The following is a 23355-nucleotide window of genomic DNA, read 5'->3' on the forward strand; positions in this document are numbered from 1 at the left end:
TTAATAGCCCTACTTTATTGGTTTTAGTTTTTTTTAAGAGATATGTAAGAATAATATTTGTGGAAAAGAAAAAGGCATTCTAGCATTTTATTTAGCACTTTCTTTTTAAAATGTGTAAAATAAACATAAAAAAATCAAAATAATATTTTTTTTAATATTTAGCTTTTTATTTAGCACACTCCTTATAAATGCTCTTATGCTGTTGATCAAGTTAATTTTTTAAAAAATATAAAAATATATATTTATATTATTAATGTTTTTTTCTAGTAGAAAAAAATTAAATTGTATGACGATTTTACCTGATGTAACCAGGGTCAACTTTACCAATAAATAAATAAAAACACATACAATATGTGAAAAATAATCTTTGACTAAATAAAATTTTAAGAATATATATTTTTTTTTAATATTAAAATAACAATATATTGAATTGATCTTAAATAATCTGGGTTAAAATGTCAAATTTATTATCCGGATTGTAAGACTATGATAATCCTCTGGAAAGAAAATTAAAATAAATTATTAGATTTACTTAATATTAAATAATAAAATTTAAAAAAAAAAATTTAAAAATCTGAAAAAACACGAAATATTCCACCAATTCGCTCCAAAATCTATCTTCGGACAACCATATCACAAAAGCACAAAACTGCACCAGAGAAATTAAACCAAAAATCACTTCAAATTATAAACTAAGACATCAAGAAAAATCACCACCCAAATGATGGCATGAGAAATCAACCCAAATAATGTCATGAGAAACCAATAAAGGAAAGCTTGCAACCAGAAAAAAACAAACATATAAAAACATGGCAGGGAATGCTCGGAAAAAAACGAGAGCAGACCTCGAAAGCATTTTTTACCATGTAAAAAGCAGTTGAATAAAAAAATAAACACATTATAAATTTTAAAAAATAATTTAATCAGTTAAGTTTTGGGTTTCCTTATCAATAATTACAAGCTTGAGATTTTTTAGAGGCACTAAAAATTATATAATCATTAACTTTAAGATCCATAAAATTAATCGAAGTATACACAAACTGATAAAACAACCAGTTTAATTAAAAAAAAAAACACACAAAAACATGAATAGTTGCATCCATAATTTTAAAAATCTAAAGAAACAGGAAAAGGAAATGACAAAGCAATGAAAAAAAATTCAAAATGAGTCTAAAAAGTCACAAATAAACGAAATAGTTGGCAAAAATTAAGAAAACCATGTTAGAACCAGTCATCTTTAGCCAAAAAAACCAGCAACAAATAGTCCAGCCAAAATCAAGAGTCCAATCCCACCATATTCTGCACCACCTCTCCCAGTTGCAGAGAAAGAAAAAAGACATTATCAAAGCATTTAAGGCACCATCATGACGACAACATGTCTAATGCTTTCCAAGCCTCAAGGAAAAGCAAGGCTGCTTCCAAAAGCCATAAGAAAAACATTTGTGCAAGCTAATTGCCCCTTGTCTCATTTCTTCAAAGGAAAAGCAGACTAGCTTTCTAGCAATCTCCAGTACAAAAAAATATATATTTTAAAAGTTTAATTGATAAAATAATATAAATATATATTTTTTATCATGTATACTCCAATAAAACAAAAATTAAAAAAACTAATTATATTAAAATAGAATAAATAAGTGTTTTTTTTTTTCTTAACGATTTTGATCCTTTTATTTTTCAAGTGACTATATTTAATTAGTTTATTTTTTTTTGTTAGTCTTATTTTATTGGTTTTGACTTTTTTGAGATGTAAAAATAGTATTTATAAGAGAGAAAATGTATTTTATTTAGCTTTTTTTCTATTAAAGAATAATATAAATAATATTTTAGGGTCTTATCTAAAAACTTAAGTTATTGGGTTGAAATAATTCTTTGACATGGTATGAGAGTCTTGATGACCAAACAATCACAAGTTTGAATCTCACCATCCTCATTTATTTGATAAAAATTTAAGTACAAGGTAATGTGAGTCTATGTAAGTTTCAAGCTTAAGGGGGCTTTCACTTGAAGTGGTGTGTTTAGAGAATAATATAAATCATATCCTAGCCCCTCACCTAAAAAGATTAAGCTATGGAGTTTAGATGTTTTTTAGCATCCCGAACATGAAAAACCAATAAAAAAAAAATATTACTTTTTTATTATTTATGATTTTCTGTTTTAGACCTGTGTTAGAGTTGCCCTAAGTCTTTTTTAAAAAAAAAGAACTATAACTAAAAATCTTGAAAATTAATTTATACAATTCACAATTAACTGTATTTTGATATACAACATATAAAAATCCCACATATTTTAAAGTTTATGGTAATAATAATTGTAACCACAACGTCGTTATATTTATTAAGTTGTTCGCGACCGCTGTTTCAGTCAATTTCCTTCAAGGAAATATATATTGTTTTCAAGGACTTGGATGGACTACCTTCTCCGAGTGTTGTACACGCCATGGACCTTCCTATTTTTTCTAACTATACTTCTGAAGTTATAATCTTATTTTTAAATATAATATAGGGCTTTTTTATTTACACATGAATTTAAAATTAGACTTTTTTTTTTCGTTATTCACAGTTGGAGATGTAGTTTTGATTTTTTAAACTTAAATTTTATTTTTAAAAAAATTAAAAAAAGCAAAAAAAAAAGAAAAGGATGGGGCTAGGTATGTAATTGAGTGGATAAAACTTTTCGAGATCCCAAGTTTATAAATTATAATACTAAAGAAATTCTTATTTTAAAAAATTAAATCCCATCTTAGGATGTACATCACAATCCATACATACATACATACATACATACATATATATATATATATACATACATAGAATCATATCATAAATATATATTTTGCTCAAAACAGCCACCATTATTCTCACAAATTCCTCATAGTTAACCTGACCATCTCCGTCCAAGTCAGCCTGTCGGATCATCTCCTCTAACTCTTCATCTGTCAATTGCTCTCCTAGATTAATCATTACATGCCTCAACTGCATGAAAAGGTAAAAAACATTGAAATCTTAATTAGATGACGTAGTAAAATGTAATTTAATTGTTTTTGTGTTTTAAAAATGTTTAAAAAAAATTTATGTTTTTTATTTTATTTCAAATTAATATGTTTTTAATGTTTTTAAATTATTTTTGATGTGCTGATGTCAAAAATAAATTTTTAAAAATAAAAAAATATCATTGACATGTATTTAGCATAAAAAATATTTGAAAAGCAACCATAAACATACTATCAAACAAGCTTTAAGAAGTTATTGACTAATCACACGAGGTTTCTGGGAGTCGTTAATCGCATCACTCATGGATTTGTTTTTTATCAAAAATGATGAGGTAACATATAATCCATATAATATAAGGAGCAATAATGGTTCAATTTTTTAATTTTAGTAATTTGATTTATTTTTTAATTAAAATTATTAATGATTATTTTTTTGGTAAGTTAAGGTGATTGATATCTATAAAAAGCTTTTTTTAATAGATTTTGAGAACTTTTAGATGTTTAAGTAAAAATCTTTTTAAAAAGAAAAAATCATGATATTTAGAGAGAAATGTCTTGAAATATATATATATATATATATATATTATATATATATATATATATTATATATATTACAAAGAATAAAGATTGTGAATATTAAGATTGAAGAATTTATATATATTTTTATAAATCTGTTTAATTGTATAGTGAAGAAACTGAAAAATTATTTTATCTTGATAATAATAATGAAAAATAAATATTTATTAGTGATAGAAAATCAAACCTCATTAGGTGAAATGTAGCCATCTTGATCCTTGTCAAAAACCTTGAAAGCCTCTTTCAGTTCCTCATCTGCATCGTTTTCCTACAAACGTACAATTCAGGCCGACAAGTTTTTAATTATAGGAGGGAAATAAAGGTGCTTCTCGTTGACTTTAGCAAGGTTTGACAAATTGAACTGCATTACCCTCATTTTTCTTGCCATTAGATTCAAGAACTCCCCAAATTCTATGGTTCCACTGCCATCAACATCAACTTCACTGATCATAAAATGTATCTCTTCGTCTGTGGCACTGTCGTCCAGAGATTTGATCACAGCGGCTAGTTCCTCAAAGGTAATGCACCCTGACAATTATATATCAGAAGTCAGCAGAGTAGATGATCTCTAGGCTGTTTATGTAGATGCGGTGATTGAATCAAAAAGACTCGAGTCATTGAATCACCAGATCACTGGTTTAACTCGTGGGTCATCAGCCAAGTTTGACAAGATTAAATGAATCAGTAAGAACAAGGTTAATATTTATTTTTTTGTTCAACTTGAAAGCTTTCCTGCATCAGACGTAAACCCACTAGGCTGAACCATTTTTATTAACTATGGTTTTATATAAACCAGGCATTTGCTATTTAAATTAGCTAGGGGTATATTTTTTCCTTTTCTTTCTAGTTTACATTCAAGTATTAATACCAAATCAACTAATTAAGCAAGAATATAGCTCACAGAATAGACTTCAATCACTTATAATCACCATTAAGCTTGCCTTCATACTGTGATAACTAACTTGGAGAAACTGTAAACAAAGGAGGATAAGGGAGAAAACTTATTTTATTGCAGAGTATGATTAATCTGACTATAACAAATGAAGGTACAAGCAACGAACGCATGAAAAGAAAAACCAAGAAGAAGAGGAGGAGGAGGAGGAGGAGGAGGAGGAGGAAGAAGGCATAGCAGAATAGCATAGACAAACGAGTAGCTGTAGAGGAGGAGGAGGAGGAGGAGGAGGAAGAAGAAGAAGAAGGCATAGCAGAATAGCATAGACAAACGAGTAGCTGTAGAAGAGGAGGAGGAGGAGGAGGAAGAAGAAGAAGAAGAAGGCATAGCAGAATAGCATAGACAAACGAGTAGCTGTAGCCTGTACGTATACGTACCATCTCCATCCTTGTCAAGTAGACAGAAGGCTTCCTGGAACTTTTTCAGCAGTTTGCTCTTCCGTCAACACATCTACCATGGCTGGTTTTTCCTATGAGATTAAACGACTCTCTTGATTCTTAGACACACACACACGCAGAGGAAAATTATTTATAAGAACGGATGCTTAGACTACAATGTTTTCTCAGAGCTACGTGCTTTACCCGTATATATATGCAAATTAAACTCTGAAAGCTATTTGGTATGAGCAGCTTGCCCATATACATGTCAAATAAAGAAAAAAATTTAGTCAAACATGATTAATGAAAGTGGGGAAAAAACCCTATTTTCATAATGTTCTCGAATCACGAGTATTCTGCAACTTGGTTTTCAAAGATTTGATCATTCTACGATGCAGAATCAATCTTGAGTAATGGCGATGGTGAAGATTTATAAATTTTGGGCTGGTCTTGCCATTTTGCTGACCTTGACCGTTGATTATTTCGATTGATTTCTTTAACTACTTCCTTTCAGTGCGTGTGGGGAGGGAGGGAATTTTATACGTGACAGAAATTTCGAATAAAAAATCCTGTATTTTCATATTATTATTTGCGTCTACGTAAGTGGATACATGTGGCCTGTGGTATTATAATAATTGGTTCTATACCTCAAGTGTCGGAGTACTTGTGTACTTGGATGTTCGAAAGAATATTAGTGTTGTTTTATTTGCTTTATTTTATAAATAAAACATAGAGCCAGCTTCTCGTAAAAGTCTTGACTTTCTAATTTTTTTATTATTTTAATTTTTTGTATAAAAAATAAATATAAAAATATTGTTTTAATATATTTAAAATAAAATTAAGTAGCAAAATTGAAGGGCACGATCCAGTTATGAATCTCGGGAGAAAATTGAACAGCTTTAAAAGGTCTTTACGCGTTGTATCATGAGGTGTCCCCGCCAAACACAACCGCTGGCCCTATTTGCCCATTCATCTCTAGCTTAATTACCATCATCACCCGGACTCGATTTGCCCCCCATCACCATCCATCAAGAAATATTCTCAGGAATCCAAATTGATGAATTTAATATAATTGTAGGTTAAGAATATAGTTTTTTATTTTTATCCTTTTCACAATTAAAATCAAAGTTTATAATAATTTTATACATGAGATTAATCGTGCATAAATGTATTATGTCATTGCAATATGTACTAGAACAATGCTCTCTCATCTTCTTGCCCTTTTAAAAAAAATTAGTTTGATTAGTGGTCAAGAGTGTAATGTCTTTGCAATGACATCTTTTTTATATATATTTTTAAATTAATTGGGAATGGACATGTATTTTATGTTCCGATATCATAATAAATTTACATCATAACCCCTTAAAAAAACTTACCCTTGAAGTAGAAAAAATTAACTTAATATGGGGGGATGTATAGTAAAGAGACATGGCTGCCCTTGAAGTTAAATATCTTAACCCTTTGGTTAGAGGGTATTGTTGACTTTACACAAGTAGTTTTTTTTTTTTGTAATTGATGAGTTGAAGTGGTGTCATTTTAGTATTGTAATAAATAAAAAATATTAAAAAATATACACAGACACGTGAGCTACATTATCTTTGAACAGTGCATGCTGTTGATTTTATCGATCAAAATTTCATTATGGGATGGTGTTTGGTTGTTCATCTTAATGTTTTTTCCATGAAAAGACAATGCATGCACATGAAAAGTCTTTGATTTGGTGTTGGATTTTTATTTTTCTTCTTCTTTATTTCCTCTTTTTAGTTTGGTGATTGCACCTGCATTGCAAATTTTCAAATTAGCCACAAAACTTCTCTTTCTTTTTTTATTTAGTCTCTCTCTCTCTCTTTTTTTTTGTTATTGATAGTTTTATCAATATCCTTGTTGTGCGTTAACAAAAATTGACTGACTTGTGGCATATCATGGGTTGCTCATATAGTAAAATCTAAAATTGAATGAATCTTTTTCTCACCATTTTAATCAATTCTTTAAATAGAGAAACAATAATGAATTCTAAAAAAATTATAGTTTATTATTATTGCTGCGTAAACAAGGATATTGAAGTTTCATATTGGAGTCTTACATTTGTCTAGAATTGGAATTTGCTAAAAAAATGAATAAAATAATAATAATTAGATGTAATCAAACTAAAAGAATTATAATGATTAAATTGTAGATTTGGATTTTATTTTAATTACTAATTTTTTAAAAATTCACGTTATCTAAATGGTTAGATATAATTTTATGGTTAAGATTTTATTGTTTAAATATAAGATCTAGTATTTAAAATTAAGTGCTGGCTATTATTTTCTCCCCAATTAGTACATCGTCTACCCCTTCTTTATAATAATTTATTATGATATCTTTAACACTCTTTTCCTTTATATATTATCCATTGATTATTTATAACCATCCATTAATATATCTTAACTGAATGGTATTTCACATTTTATGTTATAATTGATAACAACAATAACAAAAAATATATTTTAATATATATATATATTTATAAAAATAACTCTATTAAATTGAGCTGATTATTAAATAAATGTACTCTTTGTTTGAATATTTTATAATAAATCAAAGAGAAGATTTAATCTCTATTCACACCCTTTTGAATTTTTTTAAAAAATCAAAACTGGTTCAAAACCAACTAGTTTCGGTTCAATTTTTCCAAATAAAAACCGGTTCAAACTAGGTTGGATTGGTTTTTGGCTTGGTTTTTTTCGATTTAGGTTCGGTTTGGTTTTTTCAATTTCATGTTTATAAAACCAAAGCCGAACCGATCGGTTTTTTCAAAATTTTAATCCGTTTTTCTTCATAATTTGATTTTTTCAATTTTTTTTATTTTCTCGATTAATTGGTTTTTTAATTTTATTGCTAACCTCTACTTTGAACACACAAAAATAGTATTCCATCAAAGAAAATTATTGATTTCACAAACCACACAAATAAACTACAAAAATAGAAGTCTCAAAATTACATGAAAATATTGAAATTTTCTTGTAAGATCCTAAAAAATATATATTTTTTCCCTATAAGTAAAACTATCATCGTAACAAATTCTTTTTATGTCTTTCCTCTTTCAATAAGGGCATTAATTGATTAATTAATTGATAACCCAATGAACGAATGGCGTTTTAGAAATTATAGCAAAATCTAAGTGCAGAAGAACAGCTTGAAAAATCACCACCTACGACTTCCCTATAGTATTTCTTTAAGCAAAGACCAGACCTGTTCAGTTTCTACTTCCTATCTCAAACCTCTGACAGTCCTCTCCAAACCCTCCCTGCTCTCTCCAAAATGTCTGATGGAGGCATAACTGTACTAGACGGAAACACTCTAAGATCGCTCCACGTGTCTTTACCAGAAGACACCCTCACTCTAACCGGAGCTCAGGTCCTCGATTTTGCAGAATCTAAATCCTCTCAGTCGCTCTTAGGCATCTCATTGCCTCCACACCTCAAGTCTTCAGCTCTCCGTCGCATGAACATCGACGGCGTTGACGATGACACCAGTTTCCAACGTACAGAACTCAGTCGAGAACAAGCTTCAAGGAAGCTCGGCGATTACCTCTCTGCCATCGCTGATGAGCTCAAAGGTCAATATTGATCTTGGTAGCCAGTCAAGTACAAATGTGTTTTTTTTTTTTTTTTTCTAATTATTTATTTAATTTTATGCTTATTTTTAATTTTGTTTTCGCTGTGTTGTGTTGGGTTAGATAATCCATTAGTGGTGTCGATTTTGGATGGGAATGCATTGCGGATGTTTTTGGAGGATGAAGATGATTTTGCTATGATAGCAGAGAATTTATTCACTGATTTGGATACAGAAGATAAAGGGAAGATTGGCAAGAGTGAGATAAGAAATGCAGTTGTTCATATGGGAGTTGAAATGGGTGTCCCTCCTCTTGAAGGTTTCCTTCCTCTTTCTTAGGTTATTTGTGCATGCATCTGTTTATGATTATTGGTAGAGAGTAATATAAAAACTATTCCAAGAGCCTCCCTCAGCAGCTTAAACTTTTGGGCTGAGATAGTTCCATGATATTATAACTATTTGGATGGTGTTATTAAGGCGTATCCGGAATGTAAGGAGTGTGTGTTAAGCTACATTAACAAATAATTGGTTTCGTGTGCTTTCTTAGATCACAAAGTGCATCACATCCAGGTCAATGGTGCTGTGGGTTGCATTTAGCTGGAATGCCCTTTACTTGGAATGAACTTTACTGTTGTATGCCATGGAATCCTGTGCTGTCACCACTAATCTGTTAGTTTAATTTTCAATACTTTTTGTCAACTGCAACGTAAATCTGAATTTGGTAAATTTTGCAACTATTTGAGGACACCTTATGATTTGGTTGCTTTCTGGTTTTTTCATGCTCTATTGACACAATAGTTTTGAATGTCTATTTTTCGAACCTCCCTGAGCATTGTGTTTTCCTCCTATGATGATGTTTCTTGTCTGTTTTCGTTTAGTTCACCAGTTCCCTTTTCTGCTCAACTGGCAAGTTCAAAACCAATTGCCCTGTTTCCTCATGTCAAGCGGCAACATTTTGTTTGATGGAGAAACTACTTGACAAATTCATGAGTTGTTGACCTACCATGGAGGTTAAATTTTTGTGTTTGATCATTGCAACCTTGAGTTTTTCTTTTTCAATAAAAGAAGGGTTAATGAATACTGTGGATAACCATTTTGAGCCGATTCTGATGAGTGGTGATATGAGGAGGGAGTATCTCCTACCTTAGAACTTTTTGATTGGTAACACAGAAGATTCTGATCTTTTCAGGGAACCTACTTGATCTTAGGATTTGTGTGGTCATTGGATTTTGAGCAGTTTGTGTAATTGGAAAAATTGGAAAGATCACTCAGATTGTTACTTGAAGTAATGCGAAAAACATTTTCATTTTGGATAAATAACTGAAACATGATAAGTTTCTGTGGTGGACTAATTTCGTTTTGATGGTGTGATATGGAAATCAGCCAAATTTCTTCAATAAGCCATCACTGTTATTTGTGAAATTGTCCTTATGTTGGTCTTCATTGCCTTCTCATTTTCTGAGATTTAGAACAGCCAAAGTATGCTCTATTAGTTTTTTCCTTAAGAATTCGAAAGTAATTTAATTTTATTGATTGAGAATTCTGTTATTTCTATTCAATTGCTCTTTACTGCATGAAAGTTGATGGATATATGTTCTGGTTGAACAGAATTCCCTTTGCTGAATGACATTTTAAAGAAGCATGGAGTAGAGGAGGAAGGGGAATTGGGCCAATCACAATTTGCCGAGTTACTTCAGCCTATTATACAGGAACTTGCAGATGCTTTGGCTAAAAAGCATGTTGCTGTCATCCATAAAATCAAGATAGTTAATGGTTCTGAGATAAGAAAGGTGGGTCGTTATAAGTATCTTATCAGCAAGTTGTTCTCAAATGTTGGCATTTCTAAGCATACCTGTTTATTGAAGTTTCTCTGTGGGAAATTAATGAACATTTTACTCATTAGATTTCTAAAATTGCTCAATCTCATATGAAATTCTATTTCTGTTTTTCCTCATGGATTAACCCTTATCTAAAGATGTAGAAATATGTCATTACAATGGGAGGACAAGAAGCATGTAGATACTTTGCAGACTAATTTTATTTGGTGTGGTTTTACAAGCGTGGTAATAATGTATGATTTTGGAGATCCCAGGATGTCTGTGCATATTTTTGAGTTCATTTAAAGACCTGATAATTAGGTTTCTTTCACCTGATCACAAAATGACAACATTTTCAAACCCCAATATGGTTCAGTCAGTTAGACCATTGACTATATTGCCAGTTCAGTTTTGACAAGATCAAGTAAAGTTTGAAAGGCCTGCCTCAGTTTACTGGTTCTGACAATCACCAGTTGAATCAGGTGGTCATGAGTGTTGTTAGAAAACTGATTACAAAGGCATGCAGATATGGAAATCGCAACTTATGTTAAGAGCTATATATGAAAATGCAGCTCTCTTTCAAGTGAAATATCAAGCTTGTATTTTTAATTATTGAACTTAGTAGATGTAGTTTAATGACAATTGCTTTGGTTGGCGCATTATGGAACTGAGCTTGATTTATTGGTGAGGGGCTTATGGGCACAAGCATTACGTAGAAATAACTGGATGGTTAGTGGACTTTACTATTATGGAAATTGCTATAATCTCTCACAAACCCTTACAGGTTTTGGCCAATGAGAAGAAATTGAATGATGCCATAGCAAAGGCATTGCAGGGAAAACACAAGAATGACCAAAACAGTACAGAGATAATCAGGGATTTCCTGGAGAAAAATGGAAAAGAACTGGGCTTGCCACCATCTGAAGCCAATGAAGCAGTGATTCTACTTTATGATGCTGTATTTACTGACATAGACAGTGGAAGGGACGCTTCTCTAGAGGAGGATGACTTTAGGAAACTTTTAAGGGAAATTCTTGAGAAATTTGCCGAGCAGCTCGAGGCCAATCCTGTCTACTGTGATCTTGATGGTTGAGAGAGAGCGAGTTTGGGATCGCATTTCAAATCTTTTGACCAGTAGAAACGGATGTTTGTGCAGTATCATATTATCACCCTCTTGCATTTTACTATCCATGTATGTCGATTATGTTTTACAGTCTACATGAATATCATACACACATTGTAACACCAGTTCTCTATCTTGGTGCTAGTATATCTATACAATGCTTTGATGTGATCGCACTACCCTTATGGTCTTTTGGTGGTTGAATAGATCCAAACCCTTTTTGCACACAAAGATGACCTTGCATTTTCTCACTGTGCATAATTCTGCTTACAGTTGACTTTGGCTTTTGTTGAGCTTTATGGTTGGATGGTTTCCATGGTTTTAGATCATATTTACATCCAATGTGTGATGTTGCCTGTTATCAGGTGGTTCTGGTCTCCAAGAATGCTTCCCCTCTTGTCAATAGAATTAGCAATAGCTTCTGATTACTCAAATTTATGGGTTCTGCGATTCAGAAAATAAAAAATCTAAAGTAATATTTAATTGATGTTGTGTCTGTGAAATATAACATTTATTAAATATTATGTTTTTTATTTGTGATATTAATTCAATTCCATAGTTATTATCAATTATTTTATGAAAATCTAACAATAAAATTTTTTTACACCTAAATCTAAAAAAAAAAAATTCTTACGAGATTTATTATTGAATTCCATAATAATTGTAATTTCAATAGTTATTTAACTTGTTTAATCTTATATTTATTCATAGAGAGTAAGAAATTTCATTTTCCAGGGTACGAAATTTCGTTAAATTAATTCCTAATTAATTGATATTATTATTATCATATAACCATATCATAATTGATAACATTCATAACTAATTTATAATTAAATTAACAAACTTTATATTCAAGTTAATACTTTAAACAATCATTTCATTTCAAATAAATAACACAAATTAAATATAAAACCTATATATTTATTAACAATGTAATATGTTCACTTTGTTCCTGGGCAATGGGACAGAAGCAATGAATTTATAAAGAGGAAAGAGTTCTAGCATGCTTGAAGACTAACATGAGTTCGAGTTTTTGGTGTTTAAGGGGAAAACAAAAGGTGATTGGTTGATTTTCTTAGAGAGAGGAGGGTTGTGGATGTCGATTTTTAAAAGAGATAGTAGTTCGTATCTATCTATTTTCTTCAATCTGAAAAAAAAATTTAAATTTCATAACATATTGTATTTCTAAAATACGACATGTTAAATTATAATATTTATAAAACACGACATGTTTAACTGTTGTTCATTTCTAAAGTGCAACAACTTTTTTGTCACGCTTGAGAATAGTAATTTTTAATAAATATTGTGTTTATAAAATGCGATGAGGTAAAACTTGTGCTACTTCACTAGGTTTTTTTTAAATGGTATTATTCGATCAATTTTTTTTAGGTTACTGCTAATTTCAAAAAAAAAAAAAAAACCCTCAAGATCATGTGATGTGGTTTTATGAAAAATATTTGAAAGTGGATTTATTTGCTCGCCTCCTGCAGCTTTCGAGATTTTGTTTCTTTACAATTAGCTGACTGCCCCACTTCAAATAATAAAGTTGTAGCATGACCGCTTATCACTTGAAATAGGGATTGGGAGATAAGGTGTTCTTCTGGCAAGCTCAAGATAAGCTCCATCGCCATGCCATAAAGTGCTTATCATTCAAAAAAGGCGTTTTTGGGAAAGGGCAACAGTGATTGAAGAAGACCAAAGCTCCAAGATAAGCTCCAAAGTGCTTATCATTGAAGCAAATTGCAGAATGTTGTCATTCTCAGACATTATGATATGGATAATGACAGAAGAAAGAAGTGTGTAGAGCAGCAAGCATGAACTCTTGGGAGTGTTGTGCTCCCACGTTGCAGGATGGGTTCCCTGTGTTTCTCTTGATCCATATTCCACAGCCCTTCTAAATCAACCACATCAGCTACTATCCTCTCTGTGAATTGTGAACCACCCACCATCCAATCCCATCGCCTTGGTCGGTACCTTCCACCATCTTGAATGCGATAAATGGAGCCATTAGCATGTACAATGCAAACAAATGGTGAAATGACGCACATGAATAAATTCTTTTGATGAAATAGCGTGATTTTGGATATCATGGTTGGGACCGCAATAAAATTTTAATTCATGTGACATCAATTTAAATTTAGAACTACCTAGGAAATTAATTTGTAAAAAATACTATAAATTATCAAAACTAGAGTCTTAAAGTAAGATTTTTAAAATCTAAAAATCTGATGGTCGAAATAGTAATTTTATTATTACTTTACAAAAAACGATATTTGAAAACTCCTGTTAAAATAATTATTATTTTAGTTTGATGTAACCAGACTTTTTTTTGGACTTAAATTTATCTCATTAATCTATATAAATATATTTGTGAGGTCATCCACATGATTTTATCTGAGGCATATCTTGATCTAATTATGGTAGACCCACATTTAATTGTTCAAAATCATCCGTGAGAATTATTGTATGAACAATAACTTTTAATTTTTTTAATTGGGGTTTTTTTTGAGTTTACAAGTTGGGAAAAAAAAAGAGAGTATATTTTTATTCATAAAATATATTTGAAAGAAAATTTTATAAAATTATAATTTTTATATGAAATGATCAACCGGTTATATAACTGTATTTATTCGGCCGACTGATTGGCAATTCTTGTGCTTTAAAAGTGCGGCATGTTTAAATGTCACTAGTTGAAGCACGATAATTATTTAGTAAATATTACATTCATCACGCTTATAAATAATAATATTTAGTAAATATTTATATTTTAAAAACACGACAATATAAAATATGCTTTTATATAGCACCAATTTTTTTTTTCAAATAATACTATTCTATTAAAACATTTAATTTACTGTACTAATTTTTTTATATATATAAAAAAAAAACATTTAGAATCGGTCAGTGAAACTGGAGGCGCCAAATTTCATTCCCGAGGATACCCTAAATATTTATTCAAGGACAATGGACAGAGTGCAGGGTTACATCCACTACAATTTTCCATTTCAGACTCCACCAATCTTAAACTAGCCAAGTCGATTAAACCTATGCCAGATAACTTTACCATGTAAGCTCACTAACATCAACCATGCATCATCAAAAGGGAAACATGATGAAAAATAATACAAGGAATCCGGTGCACTGGAATCTGAGCAAGGAACATCCATCGTGAGAAAGCAATTGATCGAGGGGGGCAGCTTTCAAGTGCAAAAATTGCCTAGCCTTGCTGGGATATTTGATCCGCCAATCCAAACGATCCTAATACAAACAACAAGATGATAGGTCCAAGGATCCAATATGTTGAAAAAAAGGGATGAAAAAAGTGCGAGAAAGGTTATTTATTCCCAGATGACTGCGTAGAAGCTTAAACTAAGAAATTACAAGATGCATGGATGAAGAAAAATATATTTATTATTCATCACAGCCCAAAGGTAAATATAGTAGGAACAAAAGCAAGGTCCATGGCTATTATGCCTGCAACATAATATCATAGTAGCTGGTTGCTAGAAAAGCCAGATTGATAAAATGAGGGTATAAAAGCTTCCCTCGGAAATACCAACATGGTACACACCCGAAAACTAGAATAATGCTTCAACCTAAAAACAATGCGGATTATTGCCTTGTAACTCCAGAACCATAGCTAATTTCCCACCACCATATCATTGCCATATCGTAATGAGAAAAGTTGAGTTTCTGAAGGATAACTGCAAAACATCCATAGCTTCAACCATTTCATTCTTTACCATCAGCAGCGCGGAGCGAGCCCAATTGAACAGGTGCTTGAGTTCCCACCACTTTCGATGAACCATAAATAGAGAGGTCAATTCCTTGAGATTTCTCTTTCTCAATCTGTTCCTTAATCCAAAAGTAAGTAATTCTCAGCCCATCCTGCAACACAACGATTATAGCATTATTCAGAGTCCTTGGTGGTAAAGGAAGGGCTAAACAGAGGATGCATAAGCCAAAATCATATCTTCATTGACAGATACCTTCAGCCTCATTGTAGGAGCCCAACCAAGCTTCTCTTTGATTAGTGTGTTGTCGGAGTTACGCCCACGCACACCTTCTGGGCCAGGAATGTGATGAATGGGGAGATTCTTGTTCTCAAAGCTGAGAACAATCTCAGCCATCTCATTCATGCTAACCATCTCATCACTTCCGATGTTCACTGGCTCACGGAAGTCTGACTTTGTCAATCTGAAAGACAGAGAGCATATTCAGGATGAGTCATAAAAGAATAAAACTAGTAGACCCCATGGGATATGAAAAGAATTGCGATCAATATCAGTACAAACTCAAGTATCATGGGGACACGAGTGAGGGCTTTGATTATTAATGATAGAAAAAAACATAAAGGGCTTACCTAAGCACACCTTCCACACACTCATCAATGAATGTGAAAGATCGGGTTTGAAGTCCATCTCCCCACATCTCGAATTTATCAATGGAAGTGATAGCCTTTCTGCAGAAAGCAGCGGGTGCCTTCTCCCTGCCACCTATGGTAGACACAAAAAGACAAATTAGATTAATCCAAAAGGCAGCAAAATTAGTACAAAGCAAGCAATCCCTCCATATTGCAAGTGATTGCAGTTGTTAACAACCAACCTTTCCATGTTCCAAAAGGACCATAAATGTTATGGAATCTTCCAATACGGCATTCAATTCCAAAGTCTTTGGTGTAATGCTTGCACAGCTCTTCCGTTGCAAGCTTCTCCAATCCATAAGCATCTTGAGGCTAAAACACATGTTGAGAAAGGATATTCATTAGTCATTAATTATTTACAGGTCAAGAACAATTAAATTGCATTCCTCTAGCAAAAAGAGCAAGCAACCTCTGCAGGCCATGCATCAGATTCCTTCAGGCTCACATTAGTCTCCAGCTGCTTAAATTCAGGGTAAATACAAGCACTAGAGGCATAAAACAACCTGCAGAAAGCAGAACATCAGACTTTCTGAAAATGCCATATTGAACAGGGAGTGTTCTACCCTATACACAACAACTAACCTCTTAACCCCATTGATCCTGGAGGCTTCAAGCATGTTGAAGCTGATCATTGTGTTGTTATACATAATGACAGAATGGTTGGACTGAATGAAGCCCATCCCGCCCATATCAGCAGCAAGGTTGAAAACATGGTCTACATCTTTTGTAACCTTCAAGCAATTATCCATGACTCTCAGATCAACAAGATGGAATTCATTACAAAACATGTCTTCTGTCATGTGCTCATTCTTCTTCCAGTCAGAAGCAATAATGTAATGACCCTCAGCCTTCAAACGGCGAGCAATGTGGGAGGCAATAAAACCCCCTGCCCCAGTGATGGAAATTCTGAGCTTTTCAGATGGCCAGTAAGGCTCCCTCTCGAGGGCCTCATAGGTGTAAGCACCATAGCTTCCGTCAGCAGTCCCCATTCTGAATTTGATCAAATAATCAAAAGGAGACAGAAAAAAGTTAACAATGATTACTAGAATTACTTTAAACTAACACAGAACCAAAGATTCTAAATTAAATGCTTTGTTACTGGAAAACCTAAAGAAACAATTACATAAAAACACAAAACGATAACTTAATTCATAGTAAAGCCATTCCTAAAAAGAAAAGGGAAAGAAAAACAAATTGGTAGTGCTAACCGACATATTCACAAATGTAAAAAGCTACACCAAAATTACAAAAATTTAACATTTAACATTCAAATAAGCCCAGATCTCATTAATATTGTCGAAATTTGTATAATTAACCAAGTGAAGATATAAATAATGAAGAGGCTTAATGCTAAAACCTATCCCCTAAAAGACAAATGGGAATCCCAGCCAACCAATTCTAATCCCATTAACAAGGAATCATACTCAAGGATTAAGCATCAAAATTAACTAAGTAAAAAGAACTTACTCAAGAGAGGAAAAAACTTGAAACTTACAGGGCAAGAAAAAAAAATCCTTCAAAAATGGTCATGTGTTTCACTTGACTAAACAATATCAGACTATCCTAGAATGTGACTTATGGTAGAGTGTAGAAGAAAAGGCACAGGAGAAACAATAAACTGACCACTGACCTCATTTCATTGGAAAGAATCAACGCGACAAAGCAAGTGAAAACAAACTACGGTAAATTAAGAGTCCAACTGGAAATTATATGACCATAATTAATGACAATACAGGCAGAAGCAGCTATTTTCAGAAGTAGTTTAAAACAAAGGAAAAATCAACTACCCATGTCACAAATCTGAACAAAGAATTGGACTTTAGCACACAAAAAGCCCAATAACATAATTCTTAACAGGGTATGAACCAGAAGATTCAGTAATGGTAAAAGAAACCCACTTCAAATTCCAACTCTAACAGCTAAGAATAAACACGAGAAATTGATAAAAACAAGCATCTGAATCACCCAAAAAAATGGCATTTTGAGTGAGAAAACAGAGCAACAAAGACCAAGTTCAGATTTTCTTACCTGTGTTCTTGGAAATCCGAGGCTTCGTCGCTTTGCTAATTAAGATAATGCGGGTAGAAAGAAAGGGGTTTGGTTGAGAGAGAATGAAAGGGTATGATTAAGGAGGGCATGGCTCGTGTTATTTATAGAGCCAATATAGGAAAGAGAGACCGCACACAAACAAGACCATTCATTTTCCCCAGTACTGCTGCTATCTTTTCATGTTTTTAAACTTTTTTAATTTTTAATATTTTTATATATATTAATATTAAAAATAAATTTTAAAAAATAAAAAAAATATTTTTAATATATTTCTTTTTTTAAAAAAAAAAACCACACGTTTAAAATTCCCTAATTTATCTACTTTCATGATTGAGAGAGAGAGTTTAATATTTTTGAAGATTTGGAGAGAGAAACCAATAATTTTTTTCCCCTTTATCTACTCCACCATAAGGTAGGGTTAGATTTTTTTGTTCTTTATATATTCAAATTGGAATCTTTGGGATATAAATTGAATATTGGACAAATATTTTATTTTTTATTTCGTAATTATTGAAAAGGCAGGTAATTGTTACTAAATCCAACTCAAATAAATTTTTAAATTAAATTAGTAAAAGTTAACCTGACAAATTAACTAGCAATCCAACAAATTTAATTTAACTTAAAAAATTAAAACAATATTATATTCAACTCATTACTCAGATTTTGGACTATATGAGAGATTTGTGTATTGAGTCAACATGGTTACACTGTCCAAAGTTTCCATGTTATTAAGTTTTTTTTTTTCTTGATATAGTTGTATTCTTATATATAAATTTTTTGATAATATGATATGTTTGTGCATTGTTAACATAAATCAATCGATATCATTTTATTTAGATATACTCGTAAATATAATTCAATAAACTCAAATTAATTATATTTAATATTTGTCTATGAAAACTGAATTTAAGCTCTAGAGTAGAAAGTAATAGTGGAAAAATTAATATAAAAAAAAAACCAATAACAAAAGAGTGAAAAAACTTTAAAAAAATTTATGTAACTTTCAACCCATTAAAGACATTTATTTATAAGACTTTCAACAATATTATTTAGTGATTTTCTCGATGAACAAAGCTTTTAGAAAGTTAGAAATAAAATAAAACCTACCAAATCTTCCTCGTGGTTGCATTAACATTTATAAGGTAACGTATTTTTCATTTCTTTTTATAACTTGATATTAAAAAAAATACTAAATTTGAAATAATACATATACATTTGAATGGCAAAGGTGTTAACCATAGGGATAATTTTCTCCTGCTGTCTTTTTTTTTTCTTTTACTGAATTGAATTGCGTAACAAGAGTGATTCTCCATCTCTCTCTCTTTATTGCCTGGTTAACATAATATAAATTTAAAGATAGTTTATTTTTGTGTTCTAAAAATATTTTAAAAAATAATTAATCTTTTTTAGATTGTTCTGATATGATATGCAGTTATTGAAAATAAATTTAAAATTTTTAATAAAATATTATTTTAATTAAAAAATACTTTAAAATACAACTACTAATAATCTATCTTCTTCTTCTTTTCACGCCAAAGATTGATGAGCTTTAACTCAAAGGTAAGATTTCAAGATGACAGCTAAATAAACATATTAATCTTCCTTCCTTTCCGTCCCTCCTCTAGCTAAGGTATCATTATTTAATACTTTATTTCATTTAAAGGCCTACAGTATCTCTTACGTATTATTAATTAATTTTAATTAAGTTGTGAGATTCAAAAAAATAGGATTTTAAAATATAATTTATATTATATATATATATAAAAAAACAATTGAATGACATGCACAATTCTCCATGATCACATGCATCACATCAATTTCACAACACATTTCATCATTAATTTAATATATACAGCTTTCATGGACAATGTCACGCTTCATAATCTCACCTTTTTATGTGTCTAAACAATTAATTATGTCCCATAATGCCAAGCTCAAAACTGTGATTAGATTTATAAATAAGCGTGTTTTTTATATTTTAAAAATATATTTTTTTTATTTTTAACATTAATATATATATATATATATATATATTTTTTTTTTATCAGGAATTGCCAGCATGTGCCCGTAATCAGAGAAAATTCCAGGAAAGTGTGGTGCAGAAAGGAAAACGTCTTTGTGTGGTTGGGACCATCAGAAATTGCTTGGAAACTGCTTTGCCATGGAAGCTTCAGCTTTCACCTCAAGTACTTGATATGGTGAAAAAAATAAAAATGTTAGGGTTTCCTATCACTACCTTCTCTGTTTTTTGTTTGTTTTAATTGAACATTAAAATCTTTGCAGACTTGTTTAAGTGAGCATGTCTTTCACAAGATAAAATCCAAGAAATTTTTATTTTTTTACAAGTGAGTTTGTTTTTTTCTTAAAAAAATATATTTTTTTCTATATGGTTAGAACTCATAAGAAAAAAATTAGCTTCAATTTATATAAACTAATTTAAAAATACATTTATCATAGAAAGCCCAAAAAAAAAAAAGCATAAAAAAATGATAGAGGTATCTGTTGAAGAAAAAAAAATAGAAAATCAATTCTTCAAGAAATAGAGACTGAAAAAATAAAAAATGAAAAAAACTCTGAAGAGATAACAGTCCAGACTGTTAGTCAGAGATTATTTACTTACTAAATAGAAGAGGAATTTATAAAACATCTCAAACAAGGATTTTTTAAAATTATTTTTTTATTAATTCATAATTTGTTTTAATCTAGTTAATAATTTGTATTAAAATATTTATGTTACAGAGAGCGAGCTCCATTTTGGTGGAGCAAAATTTTCTAATCTCTTGAGTATGATATTAGCTAACAAGTAGTGATGGATGAGCAATTATCTCATCAATCATTGTACGGTGCACAGGCAACCAAATACCACTCTCCTCCTCTAATAAGAGCATGTTTGAGGCTGTGGTTGTATCTGTGTTTTGTCTAAATTTGATTTTTTTTTTGTTAAAATTGAGTTCGGTTTATATTTTCTGGATCGTTTTGATGTGTTGATGTTAAAAATAATTTTTTTAAAAAAAAATTATTGGTATATATTTCGGCACGAAAAACTATTTGAAAAGCAACCGCTACAACACTACCAAACACGCTCTAAGAGTGTTATCGATTTTGTTTAGCGGTGTGATTACTATTATTTTTTAAATAATTTTTTTTTTTAAAAAAAATTATTTTTAATATTAGTATATTAAATTGATTTAAAAATACTAAAAATATATTAATTTGAAATTAATAAAAAAATAAAAATAAATAATTTTTTTAAAAAACACTTTTAAATATAAAAACAAATAAAAATAATGATCAATCATTACCCAGCTAGCTAGCACCATACCGTAGTGATGCAATTTTTCCCGCATTAAATTATGCATCGAGTTGGATTAAAGGTGTGGCTTTGGAAAAGAAAGACTAATTAAGAACTGGTGGAAGAACCTGTTAGTTGGTTCTTAGAGGATCAATGACGATACCAAATCAATGGTAGCTGGGTCTCAAAACACCAGCCAGCTAATTTTATATATTCTATTAGGTCTTGTTTTTTTAAATATTTTTTATTTAAAAATAAATTGAGATAATATTTTTTTTATTTTTTAAATTTTATTTATAATATCAATATATTAAAACGATATAAGAACTTTAAAAATTATTATTAAAAAAATAAAAAAAAATTATTGTTTTAAAAAATATTTTAAAAATACAAAAAAAAAAATCTTAAAAGATTCATGAATCTCTTTTGTTTGGAATTAAGGCAGCACATTGCAAAATAACTACAGGGAAAGACTCAGAGTCTGATTTTATCCGTCTTTGGGGACAAATTAAGGGAAAACAAAATCTTTTAAACTCCATGTAATTAATTTCAATCAACCTTGAAAATAAGGAAAATGTTGGGGTGTCGAAGATACAACATTAATCTTAATTTAGGCTAAATACTATTATTAAAGGACTTTGCACAGTAGGTTTAGAAGTTAATTTTGACCTCGTAAATGATAGTTTTACCTTTAAAAGTGAAGTATAGCTCTTTTCTCCTCGAATTTTTTGCCAACCCAGTAATTATTTACAGAAACACTTTAGTTTATTTTTTTTTTTAGATTTAGTTATTGTTTTTTTATTATTTGTATTATTTTAAGTAATTTATAAATTAAAATTTGTTTTTAATTATATATCTTTTGATTTTTTTAACCTGTTCAATTTGATTATTATTTCTTTGATTGTTTTTTTTTTTGAGATAATTGTTTTTCTATTAAATATGATTTTTATTTTTTTATTGTTATTTTTTTTACTTTCACAAGTTTTTAAAATTAATATATTTATTTACTCGATCCTTTAATATTAAATTGGTTGAGAATTTAGTTTCTTGATTGAGTCATGATCTAAAATTTTATTGGTCGTGAGTTGAGGAATTAATCTAGGTTTTAGAGACTATTTCGGGTTTTTTTTTTTTTTAATTTATGTGTTTTTTAGTTTCACTCTTTAACATTTATTAATTGGAGATTGGGCTCCATTATTTTTTTATTTGTTTTTTATATAATTTTTCATTAATTTTAAAAATAATTAGGATTATCTCAAGTTTTTCATTTTTTATTTTTTGTTAAATTAAGCTATTTTTAAAGAAATTTTATTTTTTAAATAGATTCAACTAATTAATTAAATATAAATACAAGTTGTCGAGATGATTCAAAGGGGGATCCATCCTTTAACAATAATTTTATCAGGAGTTGACTTTCATAAATTGTTTTACGGGGAGGCACAAAAAGAAAAAACAAATAGAATAGTGTGTAAAACAAGTATTCTGCTTTAGAATATAGAACTTGGCATAGCACTCTCTCGACTTTCTCATGTTTGACTACAGTGTTAAAAACTAGTCAACGTAGTTCACTTTTCAATAAATAAAAAAAAAACCATAAGTTTTAGATAGAGTAAAATGTTTTTCCGTTTGAAAGATTGGAAAACACATTTCATGAAGAACCCAAAAGCTAAAGTGGTACAATACTTTCTTTATTATTATTATAAAAACAATAATATGTCAGGATATATTAATATACAGTATAAAAGTATATTAATTTAATATAGTAGTGCATATAATACTTTAATTCAGATATACAATATTACTAGAAAATACATATGATCAAATAATTTAGATAAAATGTACAAAACAATGTATATTATACAATAATTATACATTTTAAATCATATAATTTGTGTTGTAAAATTAGAATACCATAGAAAAGAAATTTATTTTCAAAAAATGTTTGATAAAAATAAAAATTAAACTATTTTAAAAAAGCTAATAATTCAAGATATATTATTTCTCTACTTATTTTTTATTTATGTCCAAAGACTAGAAAATATATAAGTTCTAGCTTATTTTTCATTAAACATTAAAAAATAATCTATTTTGTTAGAATTTTTTTTATTAAATATAAAAAATCAGTTCACTTTTCATATAAATCATTTAAAAAATAAATAA

At 30.1% G+C, this 23355-nt stretch overlaps 2 protein-coding genes and 1 pseudogene across 2 annotated transcripts; 1 reads left to right on the forward strand and 2 right to left on the reverse strand.

Annotated features, from left to right (window-relative positions):
* Window positions 1–1237: 1237 nt before the first annotated feature.
* On the reverse strand, window positions 1238–5050 carry LOC118051467 (calmodulin-like; annotated as a pseudogene).
* Window positions 5051–8126: 3076 nt separating this feature from the next.
* Window positions 8127–11602, forward strand: LOC118051511 (uncharacterized). The gene is made up of 4 exons (XM_035062184.2): window positions 8127–8495; window positions 8616–8810; window positions 10100–10281; window positions 11093–11602. The coding sequence occupies exons 1-4, from the start codon at window positions 8198–8200 to the stop codon at window positions 11399–11401; spliced, it is 984 nt and encodes a 327-aa protein (XP_034918075.1). The 5' UTR covers window positions 8127–8197; the 3' UTR covers window positions 11402–11602.
* Window positions 11603–14824: 3222 nt separating this feature from the next.
* Window positions 14825–18043, reverse strand: LOC118051352 (GDP-mannose 3,5-epimerase 2). Its single transcript, XM_035061958.2, has 7 exons — window positions 17883–18043; window positions 16437–16844; window positions 16264–16357; window positions 16037–16166; window positions 15795–15927; window positions 15421–15628; window positions 14825–15319 (listed from the first exon to the last, which is right to left on the reverse strand). Exons 2-7 carry the CDS (start codon window positions 16841–16843, stop codon window positions 15164–15166), a joined length of 1128 nt encoding a protein of 375 aa, XP_034917849.1. The 5' UTR covers window position 16844; window positions 17883–18043; the 3' UTR covers window positions 14825–15163.
* Window positions 18044–23355: the final 5312 nt, after the last annotated feature.

The sequence above is a fragment of the Populus alba genome, chromosome 5, assembly GCF_005239225.2.
Source record: "Populus alba chromosome 5, ASM523922v2, whole genome shotgun sequence".
NCBI classification, from domain to species: Eukaryota; Viridiplantae; Streptophyta; class Magnoliopsida; order Malpighiales; family Salicaceae; genus Populus; species Populus alba.

Coding starts and splice junctions, on each gene's coding strand:
- LOC118051352 (XM_035061958.2), bottom strand. CDS start 16,843: ATGGGGACTGCTGACGGAAGCTATGGTGCTTACACCTATGAGGCCCTC. Junction 15,928..16,036: donor TCCTTTTGGAACATGGAAAG/GTTGGTTGTTAA, acceptor TGTCTACCATAG/GTGGCAGGGAGAAGGCACCC. Junction 15,320..15,420: donor CTCCTACAATGAGGCTGAAG/GTATCTGTCAAT, acceptor GTTGTGTTGCAG/GATGGGCTGAGAATTACTTA.
- LOC118051511 (XM_035062184.2), top strand. CDS start 8,198: ATGTCTGATGGAGGCATAACTGTACTAGACGGAAACACTCTAAGATCG. Junction 8,811..10,099: donor GGGTGTCCCTCCTCTTGAAG/GTTTCCTTCCTC, acceptor CTGGTTGAACAG/AATTCCCTTTGCTGAATGAC. Junction 10,282..11,092: donor ATGGTTCTGAGATAAGAAAG/GTGGGTCGTTAT, acceptor AAACCCTTACAG/GTTTTGGCCAATGAGAAGAA.